Source organism: Aspergillus candidus, assembly GCF_002847045.1.
Source record: "Aspergillus candidus strain CBS 102.13 unplaced genomic scaffold BDW47scaffold_9, whole genome shotgun sequence".
Lineage (NCBI taxonomy): Eukaryota > Fungi > Ascomycota > Eurotiomycetes > Eurotiales > Aspergillaceae > Aspergillus > Aspergillus candidus.
The window spans coordinates 1-24425 of NW_020194014.1; the positions used below are offsets into that span (position 1 = coordinate 1).

At 51.3% G+C, this 24425-nt stretch overlaps 10 protein-coding genes across 10 annotated transcripts; 5 read left to right on the top strand and 5 right to left on the bottom strand.

Moving 5' to 3' along the window:
- Positions 1–829: 829 nt before the first annotated feature.
- BDW47DRAFT_135027 (cytochrome P450) lies at positions 830–2566 on the top strand (the record flags this gene model as incomplete). Its single annotated transcript, XM_024818226.1, has 4 exons — positions 830–1036; positions 1091–1379; positions 1428–2015; positions 2064–2566. 4 exons carry the CDS (start codon positions 830–832, stop codon positions 2489–2491), a joined length of 1512 nt encoding a protein of 503 aa, XP_024674150.1. The 3' UTR covers positions 2492–2566.
- Positions 2567–2762: 196 nt separating this feature from the next.
- BDW47DRAFT_101471 (aldo/keto reductase family protein) lies at positions 2763–3972 on the top strand. The gene is made up of 3 exons (XM_024811663.1): positions 2763–3190; positions 3254–3429; positions 3487–3972. Exons 1-3 carry the CDS (start codon positions 2783–2785, stop codon positions 3857–3859), a joined length of 957 nt encoding a protein of 318 aa, XP_024674151.1. The 5' UTR covers positions 2763–2782; the 3' UTR covers positions 3860–3972.
- A 233-nt stretch (positions 3973–4205) lies between these two features.
- On the bottom strand, positions 4206–5907 carry BDW47DRAFT_123656 (FAD-binding oxidoreductase; the record flags this gene model as incomplete). The annotated part of the gene is made up of 3 exons (XM_024816095.1): positions 4206–5161; positions 5212–5546; positions 5594–5907. The coding sequence occupies 3 exons, from the start codon at positions 5905–5907 to the stop codon at positions 4206–4208; spliced, it is 1605 nt and encodes a 534-aa protein (XP_024674152.1).
- Positions 5908–6973: 1066 nt separating this feature from the next.
- On the bottom strand, positions 6974–8668 carry BDW47DRAFT_135029 (FAD-binding oxidoreductase; the record flags this gene model as incomplete). Its single annotated transcript, XM_024818227.1, has 4 exons — positions 6974–7248; positions 7295–7500; positions 7554–7893; positions 7948–8668. 4 exons carry the CDS (start codon positions 8666–8668, stop codon positions 6974–6976), a joined length of 1542 nt encoding a protein of 513 aa, XP_024674153.1.
- Positions 8669–9192: 524 nt separating this feature from the next.
- BDW47DRAFT_123658 (cytochrome P450) lies at positions 9193–10678 on the bottom strand (the record flags this gene model as incomplete). The annotated part of the gene is made up of 5 exons (XM_024816096.1): positions 9193–9415; positions 9484–9685; positions 9740–10330; positions 10376–10450; positions 10498–10678. 5 exons carry the CDS (start codon positions 10676–10678, stop codon positions 9193–9195), a joined length of 1272 nt encoding a protein of 423 aa, XP_024674154.1.
- Positions 10679–11328: 650 nt separating this feature from the next.
- Positions 11329–13182, bottom strand: BDW47DRAFT_135031 (cytochrome P450; the record flags this gene model as incomplete). Its single annotated transcript, XM_024818228.1, has 5 exons — positions 12853–13182; positions 12680–12805; positions 12475–12634; positions 11827–12429; positions 11329–11780 (listed from the first exon to the last, which is right to left on the bottom strand). Exons 1-5 carry the CDS (start codon positions 13117–13119, stop codon positions 11329–11331), a joined length of 1608 nt encoding a protein of 535 aa, XP_024674155.1. The 5' UTR covers positions 13120–13182.
- A 673-nt stretch (positions 13183–13855) lies between these two features.
- Positions 13856–15608, top strand: BDW47DRAFT_135033 (MFS transporter; the record flags this gene model as incomplete). Its single annotated transcript, XM_024818229.1, has 6 exons — positions 13856–14075; positions 14129–14254; positions 14301–14631; positions 14679–14896; positions 14951–15308; positions 15360–15608. The coding sequence occupies exons 1-6, from the start codon at positions 13876–13878 to the stop codon at positions 15606–15608; spliced, it is 1482 nt and encodes a 493-aa protein (XP_024674156.1). The 5' UTR covers positions 13856–13875.
- Positions 15609–16386: 778 nt separating this feature from the next.
- Positions 16387–17729, top strand: BDW47DRAFT_123661 (FPP/GGPP synthase family protein; the record flags this gene model as incomplete). Its single annotated transcript, XM_024816097.1, has 4 exons — positions 16387–16722; positions 16769–16923; positions 16970–17378; positions 17433–17729. The coding sequence occupies 4 exons, from the start codon at positions 16387–16389 to the stop codon at positions 17727–17729; spliced, it is 1197 nt and encodes a 398-aa protein (XP_024674157.1).
- Positions 17730–18091: 362 nt separating this feature from the next.
- BDW47DRAFT_135037 (terpene synthase family protein) lies at positions 18092–21229 on the top strand. The gene is made up of 4 exons (XM_024818230.1): positions 18092–18965; positions 19016–19136; positions 19188–19468; positions 19520–21229. Exons 1-4 carry the CDS (start codon positions 18159–18161, stop codon positions 21134–21136), a joined length of 2826 nt encoding a protein of 941 aa, XP_024674158.1. The 5' UTR covers positions 18092–18158; the 3' UTR covers positions 21137–21229.
- Positions 21230–21691: 462 nt separating this feature from the next.
- Positions 21692–24320, bottom strand: BDW47DRAFT_101475 (uncharacterized protein). The gene has a single exon (XM_024811664.1). The coding sequence runs from the start codon at positions 24277–24279 to the stop codon at positions 21751–21753; it is 2529 nt and encodes an 842-aa protein (XP_024674159.1). The 5' UTR covers positions 24280–24320; the 3' UTR covers positions 21692–21750.
- Positions 24321–24425: the final 105 nt, after the last annotated feature.

Genomic DNA, 24425 nt, shown 5'->3' on the forward strand with positions numbered 1-24425 from the left:
AAAAAAAAAAAAAAAGGAAGAAAGAAGAGGTCAATTATGCAGAACAGATTCCCACTTCAGGCGTCATCCCAATATTACTCCGCCACCTTGAGCAATACTGATAGTAAATGACACCTTTCCAGGCACCCGGCTTCATACGACAGCATCTATGACCGCCGACTCCATCACCCAACTAGGCTAAGCTCAGTAACACGCCCTTCTCAGCTGAAGTCCTTCCTCCGATGTCGCAATGATGCCGTTGTCTCATCCTTCGAGTGATCCTTCCAGCGCCATCATCAATACAAGCAAACGGCACGGTCCGGATTCCTCGCGGTAAGCATGTTGATAACCACGTATGTAACAATACTCGACGGAAGAACGGACCAAGAACCCTATATCTAATTCAAAAGATACGAGCGCTTGCAGCATTAGCTTGCATCGTCGACTGGATTCCGCAAATAGAATCTTGCATCGCTTGGCTTCTTATATTGCGATATCTCTTATCTGGCCCTAAAATCTTACGCAGATTACTGCATAAGGCTAACGTGAGGAGAGCTTGTTATATAGTTTATTCTGATATAGATCTGGGTATGGGTACTAGTGCTTATTCTGATTGATTACCGCTGGTATTTTTCATTTGGGTTTAATACCATACATACAATACTTCATACAGTCGGCTGTAACATGTCTGTTCAGGACTACAAAGCTGCAAGGATATGTATGGCGCTATTCGAATCCCCCAAACAGTCACTCAAATGGAGTGATTGGCATTTGGTCCCGTCATTGTCCCAATACTCAGACCCAGATAAACTGCTTTGGTGACCTTAAGAGCGATCTGTTAGACAACACCATGTCTGCCTCTATTGAGTCAATTGCTGCAGTTCCCTGGCTATGGCTGGGGATACTCGGTGCTGCCACTGTGCTGGCTTACCAAAATTGGTTCAGTTCAAAACTGAATATTCCTCGAATCGGGCCAAAGCCAACGCTGCTGGGAAATACGTCCCAAGGTGAATTCTACCAGAGGAGTGTTGAAATGGTCAATGAGGGATATGCCAAGGTAAACACCTGTATATGGCAAGATTGTGAGAAAAGAAAGGCTGACAGCTGGCAGTACAAAGATTCGCTATACTATATATGGACGACCAATATGGATCGGTTGATGATACCTGCAAAGTACATGAGCGACTTCAATCAAGTGCCGCGCAGCCATCTCAAGTTGACGGCCACTGTGCGATATTCGGGCAAATATACAGGAATGGACATTGCAGATGAAGGCTTGCTCGGATACGATGTTTGCGCTGGTCCTTTGTCGCAGAATATTGGTCGACTGGCACAGCCGGTCTACGACGAGATCGTACATGCACTCCGAGGAAAAGTCAATGAAGCAAAAGATGTCAATGGTAAGTGGATTGTCACAACCGGCAAGTCCAGTGGCTAATGTAAGGTAGGAGCATATACGGTCCCCATGTACTATACCATCCTAGAAGTCGTCACCGCCTCGACCGCTCGCATGTTTGTCGGACCTGATCTGTGTAGAGATCCGGAATGGCTGTCAACAGTCAGTGCCTACACAGGCGACATAGGTGCCGTGGTGAGCGACCTCCAAAAACACTACAAGTTCCTGCATCCAATCATTGCGCCGCGGCTCGAGTCGTACAAGCAGCTTCAACGGCGATTCGGCAAGATCTGCGAAATCCTCCTCCCGATATTCGAGCAGCGTCGAAAGACGGACAGTAAAGAGCACGCGGACATGATACAGTGGCTGATCGATACGGCCAAGGGCCCTGATACGGATAATACGCGACTGGCCAAGAGGATGCCCTTTTTGAACATGGCCGCTATCCATTCGACGGCCCACACCACAGTAAATGTCATTTTGGATTTGTGCCATCACCCGGAGTATATCCAGCCCATACGGGAGGAGATAGTTGAGGCTATCAAAGTACACGGTATCATAAAAGCTTCTACTCTGGCGAACCTGAAGAAACTGGATAGTTTCATGAAAGAAAGCCAGCGTCTGAGCCCGATGGATTTAAGTAAGTACTCCTTATCTTCTTCGCCTCCACATGTGTCTAACTGGTCAGTGCTATTCAATCGCCAAGTCACCAAACCGGTGACTCTATCCAACAATATCACCATTCCCAAAAATACCTTCATCTCGATGCCTATCTATCCCATGTGCAGAGACCCCGAACGGTACCCCGACCCCGAGACCTTCGACGGATACCGATTTTACAAGCTGCGCCAGATCAAAGAAGAAGCCCGGTACCAGTTTGCTGCATCCGACAGAGATGGGCCGGCGTGGGGATTTGGCAAATTTGCCTGTCCTGGTCGATTCTGGGCGGCAGCACAGGTAAAACTGGTGGTGATGGCATTGCTCGTGCAGTATGATATTGCATATCCTGAAGGTCAGACAGATCGGCCGGGGGATGTTATACTAGGCGAGAAACGAACTCCGGATCGGACGCAGCAGATGGTGTTGAAGAGATTAGACCCGGCTCCATCGCTGTGAGTAGTATCCAATATTACGATGGAGATGGTACCGTAGAATGGATTATCAATCATACCCCTACCACCTAGGTAATCTCGCGTAAGCATGGAAAAACAAGCAATAATCGTATGCGATGTTTATAGTTTAAGCCAATAGAAACTCAAGTTTACGACTAGGATTATATCCAACTATGAAATGCACCGGAAGTTTCTCATCCGGTTTTAGTTCACGGTCGTCCATAGTATTTATTGCCCCTCCTCCTCCCCCCGTTCGATCCATCATCAGCCACCACCAACAACAACCATCAGCAATATGGGTTCTCCTAAGCTCATTTTCGGCGCTGCCTCGTTTGGCATGAGTTTCGTCAGCCTTGAAGACGTGCAGGAAGTCCTGGACTGTCTCAAAGAGAACAATATCACCCACCTCGACACCGCCGGCAGATACCCGCCCACCTCGCCTGGGCGCTCGGAAGAACTGCTGGGAGAGACCAAAGCTGCGGCCCAGGGCTTCACGATCGACACCAAGATCCTCACACTGTCCCCGGACCATCAGGGCGAGTTGGAAAGAGCTGCGATCGAAAAGTCCATCAACACCAGTTTGCAGCGTATGGGTGTCGACCAGGTCAACACTCTCCATATCCACTTTCCAGACCTAGCCACTCCGTTGAAAGAACAGGCAGAGACGTTTAACGATCTGCACAAGGCTGGAAAATTCAAAAATGTAACATTCAAATACGTCCACAAACAAGACTATGTGAATACATAGCTAATGTCTGTTTTCTAGCTCGGCGTCTCGAATTTCCAACCCGAGTTGCTGCAGGAGTTCATCGACATCTGCGAGGCCAACGGCTTTATCAAGCCCACGGTCTACCAGGGCGACTACAGTGCCGTCAACCGGGGCATGGAAAAGAAGCTCCTCCCGATCCTGAAGAAACACGGCATCGCCTACAACGCATTCCGGTATGTTGTGCTCCAGCTCACCGTGCCGATAAAATACTGATAGAGCCCACGCTGCAGAGTCCTAGCCTCCGGCTTTTTGTCCGGCAAGCTCACGAATGGCAACGCCGAAGGAACCCGCTTTGACACCGATAGTCCCATCGGCAAGTTAATGCAGAGTCTTTACAATCAGAAACCACTGCATGATGCGCTCAAGCAGCTGGAGGAAACGACGCGCGCTCTTGACATCACGACGATTGATGCTGCGATGCGGTGGGCGTACTATCATTCCTCACTCGGTTCGAATGACGGAATCATCCTTGGGGCCAGTTCGATCAAGCAGATTAAGTCAAATGTTCAGAGTATCCGCCAGGGTCCTTTGCCGCAGGAGTGTCTGGATACGTTTGAGCGCATCTGGGAGACGCTGGAGCCGGTGAGGGGAGATATTATCTGAGAGGGGAGATTTCTGTAGAGGAAGAGAACACTGGACTCACATTTAAGTACGCATAGCAAGAGTATGAATATCAGACTTTGATCCATCTTACGAAAAGTTCGGCATAATCAGACCTATCATTATCGGGATATCTTCAACTATTCCGAGATGGGAGTTGACGGCCTCCACCTTTTGACATTCCGACATGAGTGTGCTATAATTAGCCCTCAGGATACTTTCAACGCACGAATAAACACAGATAAGATATGTATCTTGTGAGTTTACGAGAAATGCCGTAATGGCACCTATCGACTATCTATTGTATACCGACACAAGTATATAGCGAAGCAGCACTCTAAGCAATATTCTAAGCAGCCGATATCTTGAACCCCGAATTCTGCAACTTCTGGAACACCTGCTGCGGATCATAGCTGGCAGCGACAGCAGCGAACTTCTTGAAATTTTCCTCTCCGTAGCTCTTAAGCGGACTCTGCGAGACATCCGCGTCGTTCTGGAACTGGAAGTCGAGGTACTTGCCCGCGTCCGTAGCCAAGTTGGTCATGTTTTTCGTCATGTCGGTCGACGCTGCAAGGGCCGCTTTGTCATCTTTTTCGTCGAACCAGGCGGCGACGACGTGCCACCAGTTGGTGCTGACGGGTTTCATTCCTAGCCAGTTACCGCCGCGCTTGTCGCCTGCTTGGACGGCGGCCTTGGTGATGGTTTGGATGCCGTACTGCAGAGCGCCCTTGGTAGGAGAGGTGAAGTGTTGGCGGCTGATGAACGAGCCGTAGGCGCTTTTGTACAAGTCGAGGTCTGTCTCGTAGCTGATGGCAAAAGATAGATACCGGGCTGTGGGGGAGTTCGCAGTAAAGACGTCGACTAGCTTGGGAATGGTGCCGATGGTGGGAGGCGCAAGTGTCTGGACAGGCTTGAGAGAGTCGAAAGCTGAGAATACTGGGGGGTTGGCAGTGGGCTCCGCGTAGAGCAGACCAACCATCATGGTGCCGTTGCTTCCGGAGAAAAGGATACCGGCGTTGCTGTCGTCTTCCATCTTGGCTTGTGTGGCAACGATGGCAGAGAGGACCTGCTTGTAGTCGGACTCGTTATACTGGGCGACGTGGTACCAGATGTTGGTGGGAATGGTGTAGAGGGTGAAGTGAGTCACAATGCCATAGTTGGGTCCACCACCTTTGAGGGCCTTGAAGAGGTTGGGATGGGAGTTGGCAGTGGCGTTGACGATGGTCGAATTGGCCAGCACGACTTCAAACTGCTGGACATTGTCACAGGCAAAGCCGTATTTGGAGGAGAAGAACGGGATTCCAACTGGGCCCTGTTAGCAAGAGTGGTTGATGTACATTGATACATAAGCCTACCTCCTAAAATCAAACCACCAACGCCAACATCGCCAGAGCGTCCCCCAACGGCAGCAAGCCCGTACTTTTCCAAACCCTTGTAGACCTCACCCCATCGGTTTCCAGTTCCCAGCCGGACTGTTTTGTGGTCCTTACTGAGACTGCTCGAGTTGAGACGGCTCAGATCAAGTACCACACCGTCTTTAATACTGGAAAAACCGACATTCTGCTGGTGACCGCCACTGCGCGTCGCAAACTTGACTCCTAGCGTAGTCACAATTTTGAGGCCAAACGCAACATCGGAGGTCGTATGAGCCTCAAGAAAACAGGTCGACTTAAGCCAACAGGTTCCAGAACTTAGAACGATCAGTATGTGCCATTTTCATCTCTGTTAAACACATACATTGGTCGCTCCACCTCAGCCGCATAGTCAGCGCTGCTCTTGTCCGCGTATCTGCCGGGAAACAAAGTGGCAAACACATCGCAAGCCGTGACAGCATCGGTTTTACCGTGAGTAGAGATCTGCTCCAGCTTGTCCTTGTTCTTCTTTGCCAGTTCAACCACGGGCGAAATATCAGACTGAGGCTGCGTCTCGCCAAGACTGCCGGCCACATTCAGCAATTCTGAATACAGGGAATTATCGCCCGCAGCAGCTACATTGTTGAAATGTAGAACTGCAATCAAAGCCGCCTTGAGGCTGACCGAAGCGACACGCATTGTATCAATGAATAAAGTTCTCAGAGATACGAGAAGTAGATAGATGATCTCGATGATATCCAGACTGTCGCGAAGCCCTCCATCGGGAGCTCCGTTGACGGATCCTTTTTAAAGTCCAGGCCATAACCACGTAATCCAAAAAAAACCACCAATGTAAACCTGAAGGCATCTCAGCTTTGGCGTGCTTATGTCGTATCGGAGGAATGTATTAGTGTTGAGGCTATGCTGACCGTGTCAGAATCGCTGGTCTACCAGATACTCCACGAGTATAGCCTAGCCTCGGCGACTCCACCGCTTGGAAGTAAGCCTTGTGATCACGTAGATTGCATCCGCTGATGGATCCCCCCACAAAAAGGAAAAGAAAAAAAAAGAAGGAAAAAAGTGGGCATGCACTGTGTGGTCGAATACGGTGCATAGTCGGCCCCATTCACCACCTCGGTGGCAATGTAGCAATCTACCCAACGAAACGCTAGCATGAGAAGGATCAGAGAGGAGAAGCCTCCCCTTCTAGATAGGCTAAAACAACGAACATGTTTAATATATTTCGCACCTGCTCCCGTATCCGTATCGAAAGGAGGTGCGGAGAATTTCGTATTCCTGTTGCCTTGAAAGGAATCGTACCCCGGACCATGAAGGAGTTTTAGAGATTATAAATTGCGTTGAGGTAGGATCGTCAAGATTAAACAAGCTCCGGCGGGGGGGGGCTGCCCCGAGGTCTGAGCTCAAGAAGGATCAATATCCCAACGGTTAAGCAATGGGAAGTGGGGCGGCCCAGGATGATGCGTTCCTCTGAAGGATGGGAGCCGGTAATACTTTGATACAACGTATTTTACCGGAATACACAGAGCCCTAAACATACCGTAAGATGCGAAATCTACCACTAGACTAATCTGATCATGATACTTTTGCCCTACTGGGCTGCATAACCCCCTATCTTCATGCGACACCGGCTACTCCGAAGTGAGCCATATATGGCCAATGAGGATGTCTTTGTTTCTCATGCTATATTTTTTTAACTATGAGACTCAAGAGAAATTAATAGCGACTGGCTTTCCCCGCCCCGTGGCTAGACCTTTCGGAGCAAAAACCCGTCACCCTGTAGAGTCTGGAACACCTGCTCGGCGTCGTACTTCCTGCTCACCTCCTTCATCCGCGCGATGTGTTGAGCTCCGTAGCCGGTCAGAGGATCCTGCGCAAAAGTCGCATTATTCATAAAGACAAACGGCAGCAAAATGTCCATTTGCACTGCAGTCTCTCGCAAATAATCACGCAATTCGAACACCGCTCTTTGAACGCGTTCGTCGTCGTCTTCCTTCACCCACTGTGCCAGATAGGACATCCCTTGTGGAGTTAGCATAGGTCATGGAAGCGTAGGTCATGGTCTTACATTGTTGAGGCTCCACCGCTGTGTTCAGCGCGTTTCCTCCATTCTCCCGGCCGATCTTCATCGCGGATGTGGTCAGTGGCTGCACCACCATGCCCATATCACACCCAGTCTGTTCATAGAGCTCGTCCGTAACCTGACGCCAGCGGTCGTATGCCAGCGTGTAGAAGTCGGCGCTGGGTCGGGTGGTTATTCCAAACGCATCGCGTCTACATTCATCAGTTAGAAGATAGAAATACTGACACGGTATACTCAGACCAACCTCAGCTTCTGCGGTGTTCCTAGAACCCTGTTGGATGTGCTTTTGGTAAAATCGAGAATAGTGCCAATGGTCGACTCCACGAACGACGACTCATACGGAATGTCATAGAACATCTCGAATAGCGGAGGGAACTCCACAGGCGAGGAGTAGATCCAACCCAGCAGCGTTCGTTTGTGTCCGATATGGTGGATGATTGATCCCCGGGACTCATTCTCGGCAGCCTTTTGCCATTCCTCAATTGCCTTGAGAATCTGACCGTTGACCGAGGGTTCGTAAATACGGGCGGCAAACCAGATCTTATCAATTGGGACAGTCCAGTAGGTGAACTTGGTGACAATACCTGGCCAATTAGTCAAAAAAGCGAACGATATCCATGAAGGCTTTCTGGTCATACCAAAATTAGAACCGCCGCCTTTGAGAGCCCAAAACAGGTCCGGATTCTCCGTCCGACTAGCATTAACAATCGACGAGTCCGAAAGCACCACCTCAAAAGCTCTCACATTATCACACGCCAGACCATACTCGCTTGAGAAACTCGGAAACCCGCCCCCGAGGATCAGCCCGCCAATGCCAACATCGCCCGTGCGTCCACCGATGACAGAGACCCCAGATCCGTCCAGCGTCTCGTACACCTTCTGCCAGCGGTTTCCGGGGCCAATCTCCACAGTCTTCTTGTTCTGGCTGAGAACCACATCGCAGATGCGGTTCATGTCGATCAGGATTGCGTTCTCACCGGCGCTGGCCCATCCCCGATTAGGGTTGTGGCCGCCGCTGCGGATTGCAAAGGGGACTTTGAGAGTAGTGATGATTCGGAGGGCCTTGGCTACATCGTGCTTGTCTGCGGGCTGGATGATGCATGAGGGGTTCAAGTGACAGGTGGCGGACCAGTTTGCTTCGCATGTGGCGATGTAGGTTTCGGATTCGGGCCCTATCCAGCCGATGTTCTCGCGGAAGACGATCTTTGAGATGGATGATGCTAGCGCCACGTTCTGACCGGTGCTGCTGGTAGCTACCTGCTCAAGGCTATCGGTGACTTTGGACTGGAGTAGGGCCCGGACTTTGAGGGCCTCGTTGTTGCTGAGGTCCAGACTTTGGATAAATTGGTTGAATGCCATTTTGTTGATAGACGGACGAGTATCAGGTAGTACGGAAGAGAAGATACCGAGATGGGAAAACGCTCATACAACATGGATTACCGCGGTTGACTCAGAGTATCGAAACTTCTATACAAGTGTTTGTCGCGCTACTGTCTTGACTATTTTCTTACTCTTCTAAGCAGGATCACTGTCCCTGTATGTCGTGCAGAGCCGACCAAGGCGTAACGGCAGGATCCCGCAGCGGACATGTAGTGTAACCTACGTTACAGCGAGTATTTTTCAATACTCACAATACCGCCTAGTATTATGCCGTTCGATCGGAGTCAACGAAGCCAAGATTGCTTGAAATTCTGCAGGATGATCCCCCCGGCCACGTTCCTTCGAATTGTCTCATCTCAGCAATTACGACACCTCGTGTCTACCCTCTCCTAATTGGATATCTAGTGTCATATATTGCAACATCCGTATCTGGTTTTCTAGCTCCGCAAAAGTACCATCTTGTATTCATACGGTCACAGTCCAGCTTCTTCCAACAATGTTAATCATTGGCGGATTCCACGCCTGAACTGCATCCCCTGGGTCGTGCTCGGCGCAATCCGCTCATCGAGATAGGTATTCGCCGGACGCTTCTTCTGCTCACCGGGGAATTGAAACTCGTATTCGGTGATAAGGATGATCAGAAGGATTTTGATCATCCCGGCGGCAAAAAAACGCCCGGGGCAAGCAAACTTACCCATACCGAACGGGAGAGAATCGACGCTCGTGCTAGAAGAATTGCGCGTCAGGAGGGGCTGTGTCTGTGACGTGATGTTTCTTATCGTATCCCCACTTACCTGGCGAATTGGTGCTTGTTTGCCTCTGAGGGGGAGACACTTCGCTTCTGCTCGAAGCGCCACGGCTGGAACTCTTCTGGGTTGACGTAATTCGCTGGGTCCCGGGCGATTTCGGCGGATGGCATGGAGAGGAAGGATCCGGAGGGTAGTCGGACGCCGTTGGACAGAGTGATGGGTTTGACCACCTTTCGGTTAAAGGCCACTGGGGGCGGTTAGTGGGCTTACAGGGCAAATTGGGGGAGGTAAGGTGTCATACAAGTTCCGGGGTGGTTAATGCGCTGGGACTCTTTGATGAAACTGTCGAGTTTCTTCATCTTATTGATGGATGCCAGGGTGAGGCCGTCCTCCGCGATAGTGCGGGTGATCTCTTCCCTAAGAACGGGGACACAGTCATCTGCGTACTGGCAGAGATCGTAGAGGGTGTGTACCGCTGTGGAGGAACTGGTATGGATGGAAGCTAGACATAGAAATAGGATCTTGTCAGACAGTCGATACGGAGACTTGTCGGCGCCTTGAGCACTTTCCGTCATCCACTGCAAGAGATCCGACTGAGGTTTTTCTGGCAATTTATCTGCTCGTGCCTGGAGAAGAGGAATTAACATGCTTCGACCCGCCTGGATGCGAGCCTGAAGTCTTTTGCGAGATTGCAGAAAAATGTAGATGAATGGCCGTGCCAACCAGTGCTTGTCTCGTAGATCTTGCGATACTGCGAAGACATCGCCAGTGTAGCCAACGGCTGTTTCGAGCCATTTGGGGTCACGGCACAAGGGGAACCCAACAAAAGCCCGAGAGGTGACTTGGGCAACGCAGCCAAGAACGGTCTGGTAAACATTGACCGTTTGCCAACCTGAGCGGTTAGGATAGGATCAGATGGTAGGGCTGAGGGGCTTACTCTGTGTATCACACTGAGCCAACCGCTGGGAGAGAGCGTATTTCATTTCCTCATACATCACAGGAACCAAGCTTCCTTCTGGAGATTAGAAGAAAGTCCAGATGGATATTCAGAGCACATACCGAGATTCTGCTGCAATTGGTGGCGACAGACATCATTCTGAAGATGACTCAGTTGAATAATGTTCAATGTCGTGTATGAGCCAAAATGTCTCTCGCTCATGGCTTTACGCAGACTCAGAACGTCCTCGGGCAGGGAACGAAGCTCATTGACAAAGCGGTTGGAGAGAATAACTCGTTCCATGTCTGCGGTCTGTACGACGAAAGCGGAATTTTTATACTACACAAAGTTAGAGAACAATTGGAACGAATGGAATGATAAACGGGTTACATGCTTGTTTGTAACCTTCGCGAATGAGTTGGTATCCATTCCGAAGGAAGTCTGCACGAGCTGCAGCCATGCCAATCTCATTGGGATCTTTTCCCACTCTGGGGATGGCGATAGGTTTATTTTCTGTTTTCGATGGGACTGGCTTCTTGTCCAGCGCCCAGTAGCTGATGTTGGCAATTATTCCAGACAATAAGGCAAATATGAGTGCTGCTGAGAAGATCTCATCTAGGGGACTTGGGACCCCAGTTTGGCGCATTGTGAAGGTGAGATGGTCCAGTGTTACGTTCGCCGCAGTGTATAGAGAATCCATGACAAAGAGAAGAGTAGAAGAGGAGGGAAAATGAAACTGGGGGGTCGAGGGGGTTTTTATAAGTTTATTGAGCGTAAGGATGTGCTAAAAGGCGTGGAGACACGTCGATCTAAGTTGATTGCGAATGGAAGTACAGGCATTGTTCAGGCTGGATTATTTAAGATCATTACACACGAGGCACACATCAAATCATATTTTATGTAGGATTTAGATAACCATGCATAGAGTCCAACACCGATCATTGACATGGGATCTACGCAGACTTATACAAGGTAGGCACCTTGTCGTTCTTGTCCTGTCGCTTTCTAACGAGAAGCCTTGCAGCAGGGTCGGGAAGGACATTCTCATCCATAGTCAAGTTCTTGGGTCTACCTTGTCCCTCAGGATACTTGAATTCATAATCCAGCAGAATACGAGCGAGAATCATCTTCATCTCCAGTACTGCAAAGAATCGACCAGGACAGGCGTATTTGCCGTGTCCAAAGTGCAGATGATTCTTATCAGTCATGGGAAGAAGATGCTTGTTAGCCTCTCCGGGGTTTTGGCGCTTGCGATAGAACCGCAGAGGATCGAACTTGTCAGGCTCCGGGTTGTTCTCGGCGTCTAGCAGAATTGGCCCCGACGCAACAGCAAAGTGCGTACCCTTGTGGATCTGGACTCCATCGGATAGGGTAATGGGTTTCATGGCAGTGCGGTTAAAAGCCACTAAAGCGGTCAGTGTGACTCCTCCGTAACGGGGAAGAATTCTTACAGTAGCTGGGTGGGTTGAGGCGCTGGGATTCTTTCATCAACGATTCGAGCTTTCTGAATTTACTCAGGGTCTGCTTTGCCATTCCACCGTCTTCAATCAGGACGTTCTCAACCTCCTCGCGCATCTCGGCGATGTATTCCGGGTTGGCTGCGAGATCATACAAAGTATGAGTTGTGGCCATGCCTGTCGTGTGGATCGAAGCGAGACTGAGGAGTAGCTGACGATGAGCGAGCTTGTTGGGGTTGGCTTCGTTCGCGTCCTGAGCCATGCCCATCATCCACTTGAGCACCGTATCATCACCCTCGGGGTTACTGGCCGCAATATTGACAGCATGCTCCTTGACAAGGGGGACGATCAACTTCTTTGCAGTCTTGAGGTCGTTATGCACACGGTACCAGGAAGGCAGGAACCAGACAAGGAAGGGGTGGAGAAATGTGGGCATCATCCGTAGAGCGAAAGCCGTCATGAAGAGATTCTCGGTGTAGTGGATTGAAGTGTGTAGCCACTCCTCATTACGGCACAGAGGGAGTCCAACAAAGGTTCTAGCAGAGATCCGGGCGATTATGCGCAACATGATATCGCCAATCTGCACCTCGGTCCAATCTGGATTTGTTAGCGACGATCATGAAGTTCGGGTTGCTTTCTTACCATCCGATTGAGGCATTTCAACATCAAAAGCAAAGTCCATCTCTTGCTGAACAATGTCCATGTATTGAACAAGGTTGGGTGTCAACTTTGCCTGGAGAACCCGAGTGTGGAGGTTCCCTTCGAGCATCAGGTCGGCCGTGGTGTATTTGCCCATGACATTCTGCAGCGGTCAGATGTGTTTGAGCAGGAAAGGCAGTGATCATACCTTGATGTGCGCATGAATGGGACTGATGATGCTCTCTGGTAACTGGCGGAGTTCATCGACATATTTGTTGGAGATGATGAGAACATCCGAGTCCATACGACGAAGCTTAAACATGCTTCTTTTGAACTACATATCATCAGATATATACAGCCCAAATCAAGAGATATACTGACCTTGTTGTAGCCGTCTATAATGATTGGCCTTGCACCAGTAATGAACCGCATCCGTAGCAGGAGAGTTGGTTCCCAAGCGCTACGGTAGCCAGCATAGGGAGCCTTGACGGTTTTTGGGCTAAAGAGCCATGACACAAAGGAAATGATGGCGATGCTACCCAGAACAGTGAATCTCACGTTCCAGTCATTCCTCTCTTGCCAGCCATACTCCACCAACTCGGCAGCGTCTGCCAATCGGTGGGATAGGGTTTCGTGCAAGGAAGCCATGTCCTAATGAGAAGCAGGGGAAGATAAAGCCTTGGTCAAGTCACAAGAATTGCACAAAGGTTCCAAAATGAAACAATTTTAACAATAGAGCCATCAAGAGCTCAAGTATCCGGTTGGGAACGAGGGGTATTGCTGCCCATTATAAATTAATCTCGTGTATAGCAGTCACGTAGGCGAGTGAAGTGGATGCGAGGTGAATCCATCCTTGATGCCTTAGTATATTACACCAGCAATACGCGAAGTCAAGCCGTAAGCTTGCGTTAGTATAAGATACCTGAAATACCGAGATAATACGCGCGTTGTATTTCGAAATCTTACATCGAAGATCACATTGCGTAATCGGACCAAAAGTCTAGAACCGGGCGTTGCTTGATTTGGCAGATAACCAAGACACGAATCCAGTGGGCTTCGGCTAGCCAGTAGCCACGGCGTTAATGCTAATGCTCCGTGTGCTTCTTTGTTCCTCCAATTAGTGGCGATGCTGCATCTACTTCTCACCGAGAGGTGGCAGGGCAACTACTTCAGCTCAGAACTTCGACCTCTGGGGGCCAAACCCCAGCTCATCCTGCTCAGGAACTATTATATGTTATATATAGTAGCACATGGTATAATGGGGCTATGCTCAATATAGAGGAAATGAAATGCGAGAAGTTTGCTGGTCGCGCGTATTTTGACATGATAGCTACACAAGGATCCAGTCCCCAGAAATCCTCAAGATCCTGTCTATAGCTTTTACCTCAGACTTGAGTTTCTCTCATGGCTTCCAACGCAGACTGTATTACCAATTTACCTAGCGAGGTGCCGTTGGTCGGCCTATCTGAGACAGACAAGGCCGCCGTGGCACCTAGCGATGAGGTTAACTGGGATGGTCCGGACGATCCAAAGAACCCGTTGAACTGGTCGGAGAAGAGGAGGCTGATCTCAGTAATCCTCATCAGTATCGTTGGGTTTTTGACGTACGTGACATTGATTAGAACTACGATAGACCACTGATTCTAGATCCTTAAAGCCCCTTTTCGTCCTCGGTATCCGCACCAGCTACGGCCCAAATTATGAACGAATTTTCCAGTTCTGACGAGACATTGGAAGGCTTTGTGGTGTCTGTCTTTGTGCTTGGCAATGCGGTCGGCCCTCTGTAAGTGCGAATAAGAAGAAAGTCGCGAGTCAGGCTAACCCTTCAGACTGTTTGGACCCGCATCGGAGGTCTGGGGAAGAAGCATCATTCTGAACAGTTGCAATGCGCTCTTCGTCGCTTTCACAATCGGCTGTGCTCTGGCAACTTCCTTGCCTATGTTGATGGTCTTTCGATTCCTATCTGGCTGTGTGGGCGCTGCTCCAGTGGCCATCGGTGGAGGAGTCATCGCGGATTTGATACCAAAGGAACGACGAGGGAAGGCGATGGGGATATTCACGACTGGATCCTTGGCCGGTCCAGTTGTGGGTCCGATCGCAGGAGGATATCTTGCTCAGGGCATCAACTGGAGATGGTCATTTTGGTTGGTGGTTATAATTGTCAGTCTTTTGTGCTTTGCTTCTTTGAATATACTGACGATATGAAGGGGGGTCTGGTATCAGTCCTGGTGTTGCTTTTCCTGCGAGAAACACACGCCCCAACGGTTCTCAAGTGGAAAGCGAATAAGATACAGAAGCATACAGGAGGGACGATTCTGAGAGTGCCTGGGATCAAGGATGAGCCGTTGAGTAGAGTCTGCACCCAGGCAATTGTCAGACCAGCCAAGATGCTCTTTCTCAGCCCTATCACCGCATCCTTGTCCGTGTATGTGTAACCTCTCGTCAAACCGTGATCCAAATCATGCTCATAATACGGTAGTTTCCAAGCTCTCGTCTTTGGCTACATGTATCTGATGTTTACCACCTTTACCCCCACCTTCGAGACCAAGTATGGATTTTCCCTCGGGGAGTCTGGGGTCGTTTATCTTTCGCTTGGAGTGGGAATCGCCATTACAGCGTACGCCGTCACGCAATATAGCGACAAGCTCATGCTTGCCAGAGGGGTCAAAAAGAACCGTGAAGGACGGCCTGAAGACAGGTTGCTTCTCATGAGCTACGGTGCTCCAATGGTGCCTATTGGCCTGTTGTGGTACGGGTGGTCTGCTCAGAACGAACTGCATTTTATGGTGCCGATTGTAGGCATCGCCTTTGTCGGATTGGGTATCATGAGTGTGTCGGTACGTATGCAGAAGGATTTAGTCTGTAAGCCGTGTTAACAATCTTGATAGCTGCCTGGAAACCTCTACATGGTGGACACCTTCACCAACTACGCTGCCTCCGCTCTGGCGGCTGTGACATTTCTTCGTTCAGTAGCAGGGGGCTTGATTCCTCTGGCTGGCCCACCCATGTTCAATGCTTTGGATGTTGGCTGGGGCTGTTCCACTCTGGCGTTTATTGCTGTTACCTTGTGCCCCATTCCTCTGTTACTTACGCGGTATGGGGAGCTGATCAGAACGAAATTTCCTGTTCGTCTCTAGACTGTTACCGTCATTGCTATCTCGGAGATTTAGATCAGGCGTGTGACTCACATGCACGGGGCTTAATTTGAGTGTAGTTGTTTTTAATTTTTGACGCAACTAACATGATAATAAATTGCTCTCGCTCGTATAGATATGATGTGCTTCGTGATAGGCCACGACTGCTACGGGCTGCCAGGTCAGTTCCTGCTCGGTTAAGCATCTGGCCCACATACTCCAACAGGCTCTTCCAGGATGGAGATCCTGAGATAGGAAATCTACAAGGCTCAGGACTGAACGACCATGCCAATCTCTGAGTCAGACTGACGATCAAGTAAACCTTCATCCTGAGACAATGTATCTGACAGCGTATTGCCAAATGAAAAAAAGAAGACGGTATTTGGTTATTTGCACCTCGAGGATTCTGCAACCACAACCCCTGTAGGTTACACGTCAGTACTGACTATTTATTACCATTGGCGACGAGTGTCTGGTTGCCCCTCAATGCCACAGGGGTCCTTCTTCGTATGCACCTTGATATGTTAGCGCCCAGGATTCTGGGCTTGCGAGAAAATCGAGCAGCAGGGCGAAGGTGCCAAATATGGAGAATCAAGTAAGCCGATGATTACAACCTGGCAACGTATCTCCTAGTCTCCGCTTTTTATCTCCAGCGTAGGATTTATATTGCAAACAAGACACGGGGGCGGGGAGTGAGACAGACATCCCACTTTTCTATTCACAACTGTTTTGCTTATCAAGACAGGCCATACCAATCTATTTCGCTTTAACGACAGTCATGATGGATGTGCAGCAAATGGATGATTTTATCACGGCCCCAGAAGAGGTGGGCTACGCGCTGCTGGAAAGTTGCAAGGCTCCGTCCTCGCTGTGCGAGTATGGGGGCAAGGTGCAGCCTGTGGGCAAATATGAGATTCAAGACTTTCAAAATAGCCCTCCACAGGACCCGTTTGAACTGACTTCGTCGTCTCCAAACTCACGAGCTTCTGACAGCTCTTTGCCGGTTGAGTATCTAGAGGAGCACGCCGAGCATCAAGAGACCACCAATCAATCTGAAGATGAGATGAACTACTTCCTTCCGCCTCTTGAGCAACCATGGACGGAATATCTGGATAAGGTAAGTGGAACTCTTCAGAAACAATGTATACATGCTTATGACATAGTCCGTCAATGCTCCCTACCGATACGTTGCATCATTACCTGGCAAGGACTTCCGAGGCAAGATCCTGGCCGCGTGCAATGTTTGGCTTCAGATTGACAAGCACTCGCTGGCAACAATTGAGAGAGTTGTTACTATGCTTCACAACGCTTCTCTTCTGTAAGTCACGTCGCCTCCCAGTTCCGGCAGCCAGCTGATAAGAAAGAATCGACGACATTCAAGACGGATCGACCCTACGGCGAGGATCACCAGCGGCTCATGAAGTATATGGAGTTGCCGCGACAATCAACAGCGGAAACTACGTCTACTTCGAAGCCCAGTCACAGCTCCTTTCTCTGCCCCAATCGCTGAAACTCATCACCATCTTCAACGAAGAACTGGTCAACTTGCACCGGGGCCAAGGAATGGACATCTACTGGAGAGATACCTTCTCTGTCCCTACGGAAGCCGAATATCTGCACATGATCTCCAACAAAACAGGCGGCCTGTTCCGTCTGGCAATCCGCCTGATGATGGCAGTCAGTGAATCAGACCTTGATTTGCTCGAGTTTACCAACGTCCTGGGCCTCCTATTCCAGATCCAAGATGACTACAAGAATCTGACTTCGGACAATGTATGAATCTTTCCTGAGCGTTAAAACGTCTTACGCAGTGCTAACTCAAATCAGATGGAGGCAGCCAAAGGCTTCTGCGAGGATCTCACCGAGGGGAAGTTCTCCTACCCCATTATTCACGCCATTCACAGCGGCCGGGATGTCCACAGTGAGATTCTCAAAATCCTGCGACTCAGGACAGATAAGGACTACCTCAAGCGCCACGTGGTGTCGTTAATGGCCAATATCACGGGGAGTCTGGCTTATACCGAGCACGCAATAAGGGCACTGCATGCTTACGCCATAAAGCTGTTGGGAACTATTCAGCCCGATAATCCGCTGATGAGGGATATCCTGGATACCCTTGTTTGATGAAGGGAGAGGGGCAGGGAGACTTAGGGCATTGTCTCGTATAGATACCATGCGTATGTTTTCTAGTGCAATACACCGTTTTTCACGAATATTACACAGTACGTGTATTACAGGTACCCTGCTAGGGCTTACGTAGATCCGCGTATTCAGTAATTGAAAAATACTCGCCATCCCCTACGTAACAACCGGTGATCGGTCGAGTCTAGTCTATACGATAGAGACCTGCTGGTGGCAAGGATGAAGAGGGTTAGCAATGATTGCCCTGATATGGAGTATGGGGGATTATATAGGATTAGGCCGAATTCCTCAAGGTGCAATAGAATAGATAAAATATAACCAATTATCAAACATCTGTCCAGCGTCAGCTCTGGACTTTCCATTGTCAATCTCAGTGCACCAACCCATCTTGTTTTTTTTCTTATCTTCAATATGAGACCTCCAACATTCTGGTTACAATTGCAATCGCGCATTGACATCCTTCTCAAGAACCTCGCCGATGGCTGCTCCAGTCCGCACGGGCTGGGCTCCATGTCCACCTGCTGCTACGACACAGCCTGGGTCGCGATGATATCCAAGGAGATTGAAGGAAAGCGCACATGGCTCTTTCCGTCTTCCTTTGAGTATCTCATTGGCTCCCAGGCTCTCGACGGCGGATGGGGGGATGGGGCATCCGACATCGATGTGATCCTCAACACCATGGCAGGTCTGCTGGCTCTCAAACACCACCAATCCACACCAGAGCACGGCAACGTCTTGCAAAGTGATCTGGACAATCACATCCACCGCGCGATCTCCTTCCTAGAGAAAAAGTTGCAAACGTGGGATGTTGAGTCAACGGATCATGTCGGGTTTGAGATCCTCGTCCCCACCCATCTGCGCTTACTCGCCGACCAGGGCGTCACCTTCTCGTTCCCTGGTCTAGAGACCCTCATCAACCTCAATCAGACAAAGTTGAGAAAGTTCGTCCCCGAGTTTCTCTACAGCGACATTCCTACCACGCTCACACATTCGCTCGAGGCTTTTGCGGGACAAGTCGATTTTGATAAAGTGAAGCATCGGCTGGACTTTGGCAGTATGATGGCGTCACCGTCCTCAACTGCGGCATATCTTATACATGCTTCTCAGTGGGATGACGAGGCAGAGGCGTTCATTCGCGCTGCTGTGGAGTTCGGGGACGGGAAAGGGTCAGGCGCTGTGCCCAGCGCATTTCCCATTACCATATTCGAGCTGACATGGGTATGGCCTTATCATTGTTACGAGTGACATCCTGCTAAATATTTTTGCAGGTGATTTCGACCTTAATGGAGAGCGGTCTTTCCCCCATTGAAGAGAACAAAGGGCATCTCAACATCGTGGCTGAATACCTGGAGAAACATTTCCATCAGCAAAATGGTGTCCTGGGCTTTGGTATGTCATAGACAATCCACATGGTCTATATGCGAAAAGCTAACTTCTTAGTACCCACCTTGATGGTCGATGCGGATGATACCGCCAAAACCATCATCTCTTTAAACATGCTGGGCAAGCGAGTGCGGCCGGACCGCCTGATAGAAGTATTCAAGAATGGTGGCCACTTCCGGACGTACGCTGGGGAGCGAAACCCCAGCTTCAGTGCCAACTGCAACATTCTCAGTGCTCTTCTCCATAGTGAAGAGCCGTCTCAATATACCCGCGAAATTGAACTGGCTGTGCAATTTCTCTGTGATCTTCACAGCAGTGGTGATATGAGAGATAAATGGGTGAGTGCTTAATTCTATTGGTTTTCAATGAAGTCTGACTTATATTCCCAGAACACCTGTGATATCTACCCTCGAATGCTGCTCGCGCACGCGTTGACTGTCTTGCTCCAGCTGTGGCAGAACGGCTCACTGAAGGATCTATCCAAGGATCTCCTCCACAAAGTCCACATTGTCCTGTGGGAGATCCTTGTGCAAACTATCCAGGAGCAGCAGTCGACTGGCGCCTGGCACAACGGGTCCTGCGAGATCACAGCCTACGCGACTCTAACACTGGCAGCTGGATCCAACTCCCCGTTGGCGACCCTACTGGGTGAAAAGCTGCAAACGAGTCTCGTCTACGGACGGGCCTTCCTAGAAGCCAACATCAGCCAGTGGGACAAGGGCGAGACCATCTGGGTAGAAAAAGTCTCGTATAGCTCGGCAGTTCTCTCCAACGCCTACTGCATCTCCGCGGTCCAAGCCCCAACCTTTACCGGGACAGCCACAGGCGACAGCCTCATCAACATTCCTTCCAAAGCTATCTCCAAGTTCGCCCAGTTCTACTCATGTCTGCCGCTGTTTGCGAACGAGCCCAGCTGGCGCCTGCGCCTCTCCCTGATTGAAGGCTCACTGTGGTTCCCACGGCTCGCTGCCCGGAGACTCGATATCTTTCCTCGCACCAACATGGAAGAGGACAAATACCTACAGTATATCCCCCAAACATGGACCATGTCCAACAGCCTCCACAACGGCGCCCTCGAACCAGACCTCATGTGGGAGATGATGGTCATCTCCATGCTCAACTACCAGGCCGACGAGTTCCTCGAAGCTGTCGTCGAAGAGCACCTCATGGACCAGATCGACGCTGTCTCCGCCCTCGTCGAGCGCCTCTGCGATGACTCCCCTGCCGAGCCCGTCTTCTCCGACGTCGACGGACCAGCAGCAAACCAGCCCGTCTCACTCAACGGCCACCGTCCAGACATGCACTACGTAGAGCAAGTCCTCCGCCGCTTCATCACCTACCTCCTGACCCATCCCGCCGTCGTGCGCTCTCCTCCCTCCGTTCAGCGCACGCTGCGCCGCGAGCTCAAGGTCTTCATCCTCGCACACCTCGCCCACGCACAAGACAACGCCCGGTTCCGCGCGCAAACCCTCGCTACAGACCGCACCACCGAGTTCGCCTCCCCCCGCTCCTCATACTACTCCTGGGTCCGCTCCACCTCAGCCGACCACACCAGCTGTCCCTACTCCTTCCACTTCCTCAGCTGCCTAATCGCCAAACCGGGCGAGCTGGCATTCAAAGGCCCCCGCCAGAGATACCTCGCAGAGGACATGTGCAGGCACTTGGCGACCATGTGTCGGCAGTACAATGACTACGGCAGTATTGCGCGAGACCGCGCGGAGAAGAACCTGAACAGCGTCAATTTTCCTGAGTTTTGTGAGGAGGGTGTGGAGGGGGCGGGGTTGGGTCTAGGAAAGTCTGTCGTGCAGGTTGAGCAGAAAATGAAGGACGAGTTGATGTGGGTTGCGGAGTATGAGCGCGAGTGCTGCATGGCGGCGCTGGACCGGCTTGAGAATGAGACGGGGTTGGATAAGCGCACGAGGAGGATTCTGAGGATGTTTGTTGATGTTACGGATTCTTATGGGCAGATTTATGTTGCGCGGGATATTGCTAGTCGGATGAGGTAGATTTCTTCTGCGGTTTGAGCTGTGGGCGTGTCTTGGGTTGTTGTTGTCCTATAGCGGTTAAATCGACATCATTGGTATATTGGAGGGATGAACATGGGTAGATGTGATGAATGATAACTTTCGAGAAAGAACCTTCTGTGCGGATATAGAACGGGCATGGATAGCTAAACCCTGTGCTCCCCTGAGGCAAGATATTGAGTAAATCGAGTTAGATAGGCAACTCAAGGTAGAGTCCTCAGACTGTGAACATGCATGCAGAAGCGACATGACCCATATTTCTTTTTGAGTATTCCTTTCCTTCCGCTACAGGGAAGGGATCTATCCTGGTGGTGATATATGTATGTCCCGCCAATATTATCACTGCAATTGGTTGGCTGCAGTCACTTTGAGATCATAACCTAGAAAATCCACTAGGGCCCATAATATAAGGCTGTTTTTCATACAGTGCTAGAATTATGGTGTAAAACACGGGTTTCTGGGACAAATGGATGTCGTATGCTGTCAGGTCAGGAATACCTGCCGAGTTAAGTACAGTGGGATTGGCTAGTTACAAGTATTAATCATAGTACGGCAATACATGCTAATATTCACAGTGACCATATCAAGGCCAAAGATCACTGGTATCGCTGAGGGACCCGATGGACGACATCCCGACCCCGGTCCAGGACCATCCGTTCGGGGTCAGCAGGATCGTAATACCGCTCCTCTCGAGCCACCGGCCGGGCGGAGACGTACATCGGTCGTTCGATGTATTCCCTCGGACGACGGCTCCCGTCATCCAGGTACACACCCATCTCCTGCCCGGCAGGTCGCACGCTCTCCACCCGCTGGATCACTTCTCGAGGCTCCTCGTGCCGGGAGGTCGGCGGTCGCACGCTGGGCATCCGGACGATCCGTTCTCCACGCGGGATGTCGGGCTCTTCCACGTAAGGCACTTGCCGACGCACCGAGTAGTCGGCGACCTGGACGCTGTTGCTTCGGGGGTACGGCTCCCGATCGTCCATCGGCGTGGCGTACGGTCGTCGTTCCCCAAGGCTGGCCCCCAGACTCGGGCGTGCGTAGTCGGCAACCCGTCGATAAGCACTTGGTGGGGGAGGCATCTCCTGTACATACCTCCGACTACCGTATGGATCTTCCACGACGGAGGGCGCACGAGAGCTGGGCTGATGCATCGCTGGTGGACGGTCCTCGTAGATCTCATTCCTCGGCACGCGAGCCGTTGGTGGCGGGGCCATGGCTTGGATCCTCGGCGGGGGGCTCGCTTCGTAGTATTGGTTTCCCTGCTCATCCACGATGATCCTTCGCGTTGGTGCCGCCACAAGTCGGTTTACAGGCTCTTCCTCGTAGTATGCTTCCCGGTATCGCGGTGATGGCGCCTGCTCGCCCGCGGCTATGTAGCGTCTCGCGGGCTGCGGCGGTGGTGGTTCTTCATAATACCTGGTCCTTTCCTGTGGCGAGGGGTCGACAATTGCATAAGACGCCGCTCGCATTGCGCGAGGGCTGATTTGGTCAACATATTCCCGCTGATAATCAGGCTGTCGCGCGTGTTGCAGGCTTGCAACCCTCCGCAGGTCCTGATCGTCACGCATTGACCGCCGGGCACCGAGTTGCGAAACCGTCCGCGGAGCCCCAAGGTCGCCCTGGATCTCATAGGGGTCCACCTCATAAGCCGGGTCTCTACTTGGTGGCTCCATCCTCTGGTAAACTGGAGTGTACCGAGGAGACGGTGCGTCGATGTAAATCGGCCGTTCGTGAGTCGGGCGGCTGCGAAACATTGGCGGCGCATCGACGAAGGGCGGCGGCGACACCGGCTCCTCTTTGATTTGCGGCTCGGTCGCACCGCCGGCTTGCGGCCGGTACGGCGCTTGCCCGGGTGGAGCCCTATCCCCCTGCAACCTTCTACGCTTCCGCGGCATCAACGACTGGGGCGAGTGGTGTGGACTGGCCTGATTGTCCGGACCGTAGCCGGGGCGAAGATCTCTGAGCTGATGGACGGAAGGAACTTTAGCAATGGCCAAAGGAGAAACCCTGGACGGCTGTGGAGCCGCGGGGGAGGTAATATGATTCTGTACAACCCTAATATCGTTTCGAGGCGATATCGACCTGCGATTGTAACGCGCCCGGTCGTACTGCCGGCCATCAGGGCCTCGCTGTTTGCTAAGATAATCTCTTTGGGGATCAGGGCCCTCCTGTCTTTCCATCGGGGCCACACCCGGCGCCGGTGGGGAATATTCGGGTTCTTCCACCGCTTCGACCGCTTGCTGGGGTTCCTGGTGTTTATGGGACCTGTGAACCCCCTCCGCATGATGAGGTGGTCTCTGGACGCGATGCGGCAGTCGGGGGTCTGCAACGGGGTAAGTATCATGCATTTCCTGATCCGAGTCATTGCGGTTGAGGGCTTCAAGCCGTTGCAACTCATCTGAGTAGTTCTCTGCCGGAGAGTCAACCACTATCGGCTCCTCCGCAGTCATGGCGGGGGCCAGGGACGGCTGTGGAGGGCCTTGCTGTGGAGAGTCCGGGGCTCTGCTAGAGTAGAATGAGTTATCGTCGAACGAGTCGCTAGTCGCACCCGTGGCTGGCACATCAACCGAAGGCGATGGCTTGACCATCTCAAACGCCCTCACCAACACATCCGAGACATCGAAGTCCGGCTTTGTGTCCTGCAGCGAGGCTTTGTGTCTTGATTCTTGCTTCCTCTGATCCAGCTGCTCTCGCAGTGTCCTCTCCAAGCGTTGCCGCTGTAGCTGAAGCTCCGCACGAACTAGATCATCCGACTTGGTCAGGAAGATCGGATCGATCTCCGAGACTGGTTTGGGAATTGTACGCGCGCCCGCCGTCGCAGCCGATGGGCTGTCCACGGGCGCAGTCGCCTGGGAGTTGACCAATTGCGCCGGTGTCGAGGGAGCCTGAGACAGGGTCGTTATAGAAGACCCCGGTTGCTCACTTGGCTTTACCTGAGTAGGGACTGAGGCAGGGGCATGAGATGCGGGCTTGCGGACGAGGTGTTGAGGAACCTTCAACCTAGGGTGAGTCCCAGAGAATATGTCGTCACTTATTTTCAAAATCTTCACATACTCCTGCACTTCCTCATTGGTAGGGGGTGCAGGAGCCAGACTACCTGGTGGAAGATGAGCTGCTGCCATGATCAAACAGCTCCCAGGCACGTTGGCTGAGAGGATTGACCAGAAAATCGTGTTCCAGCACGGGAGTTGCAGCTGAGTTGTGCTCCCGAGCTCTGACTTGGCTGTGGTCGGCATATTCTGCCACCGCCTTTCACCTCCGAGGTTTA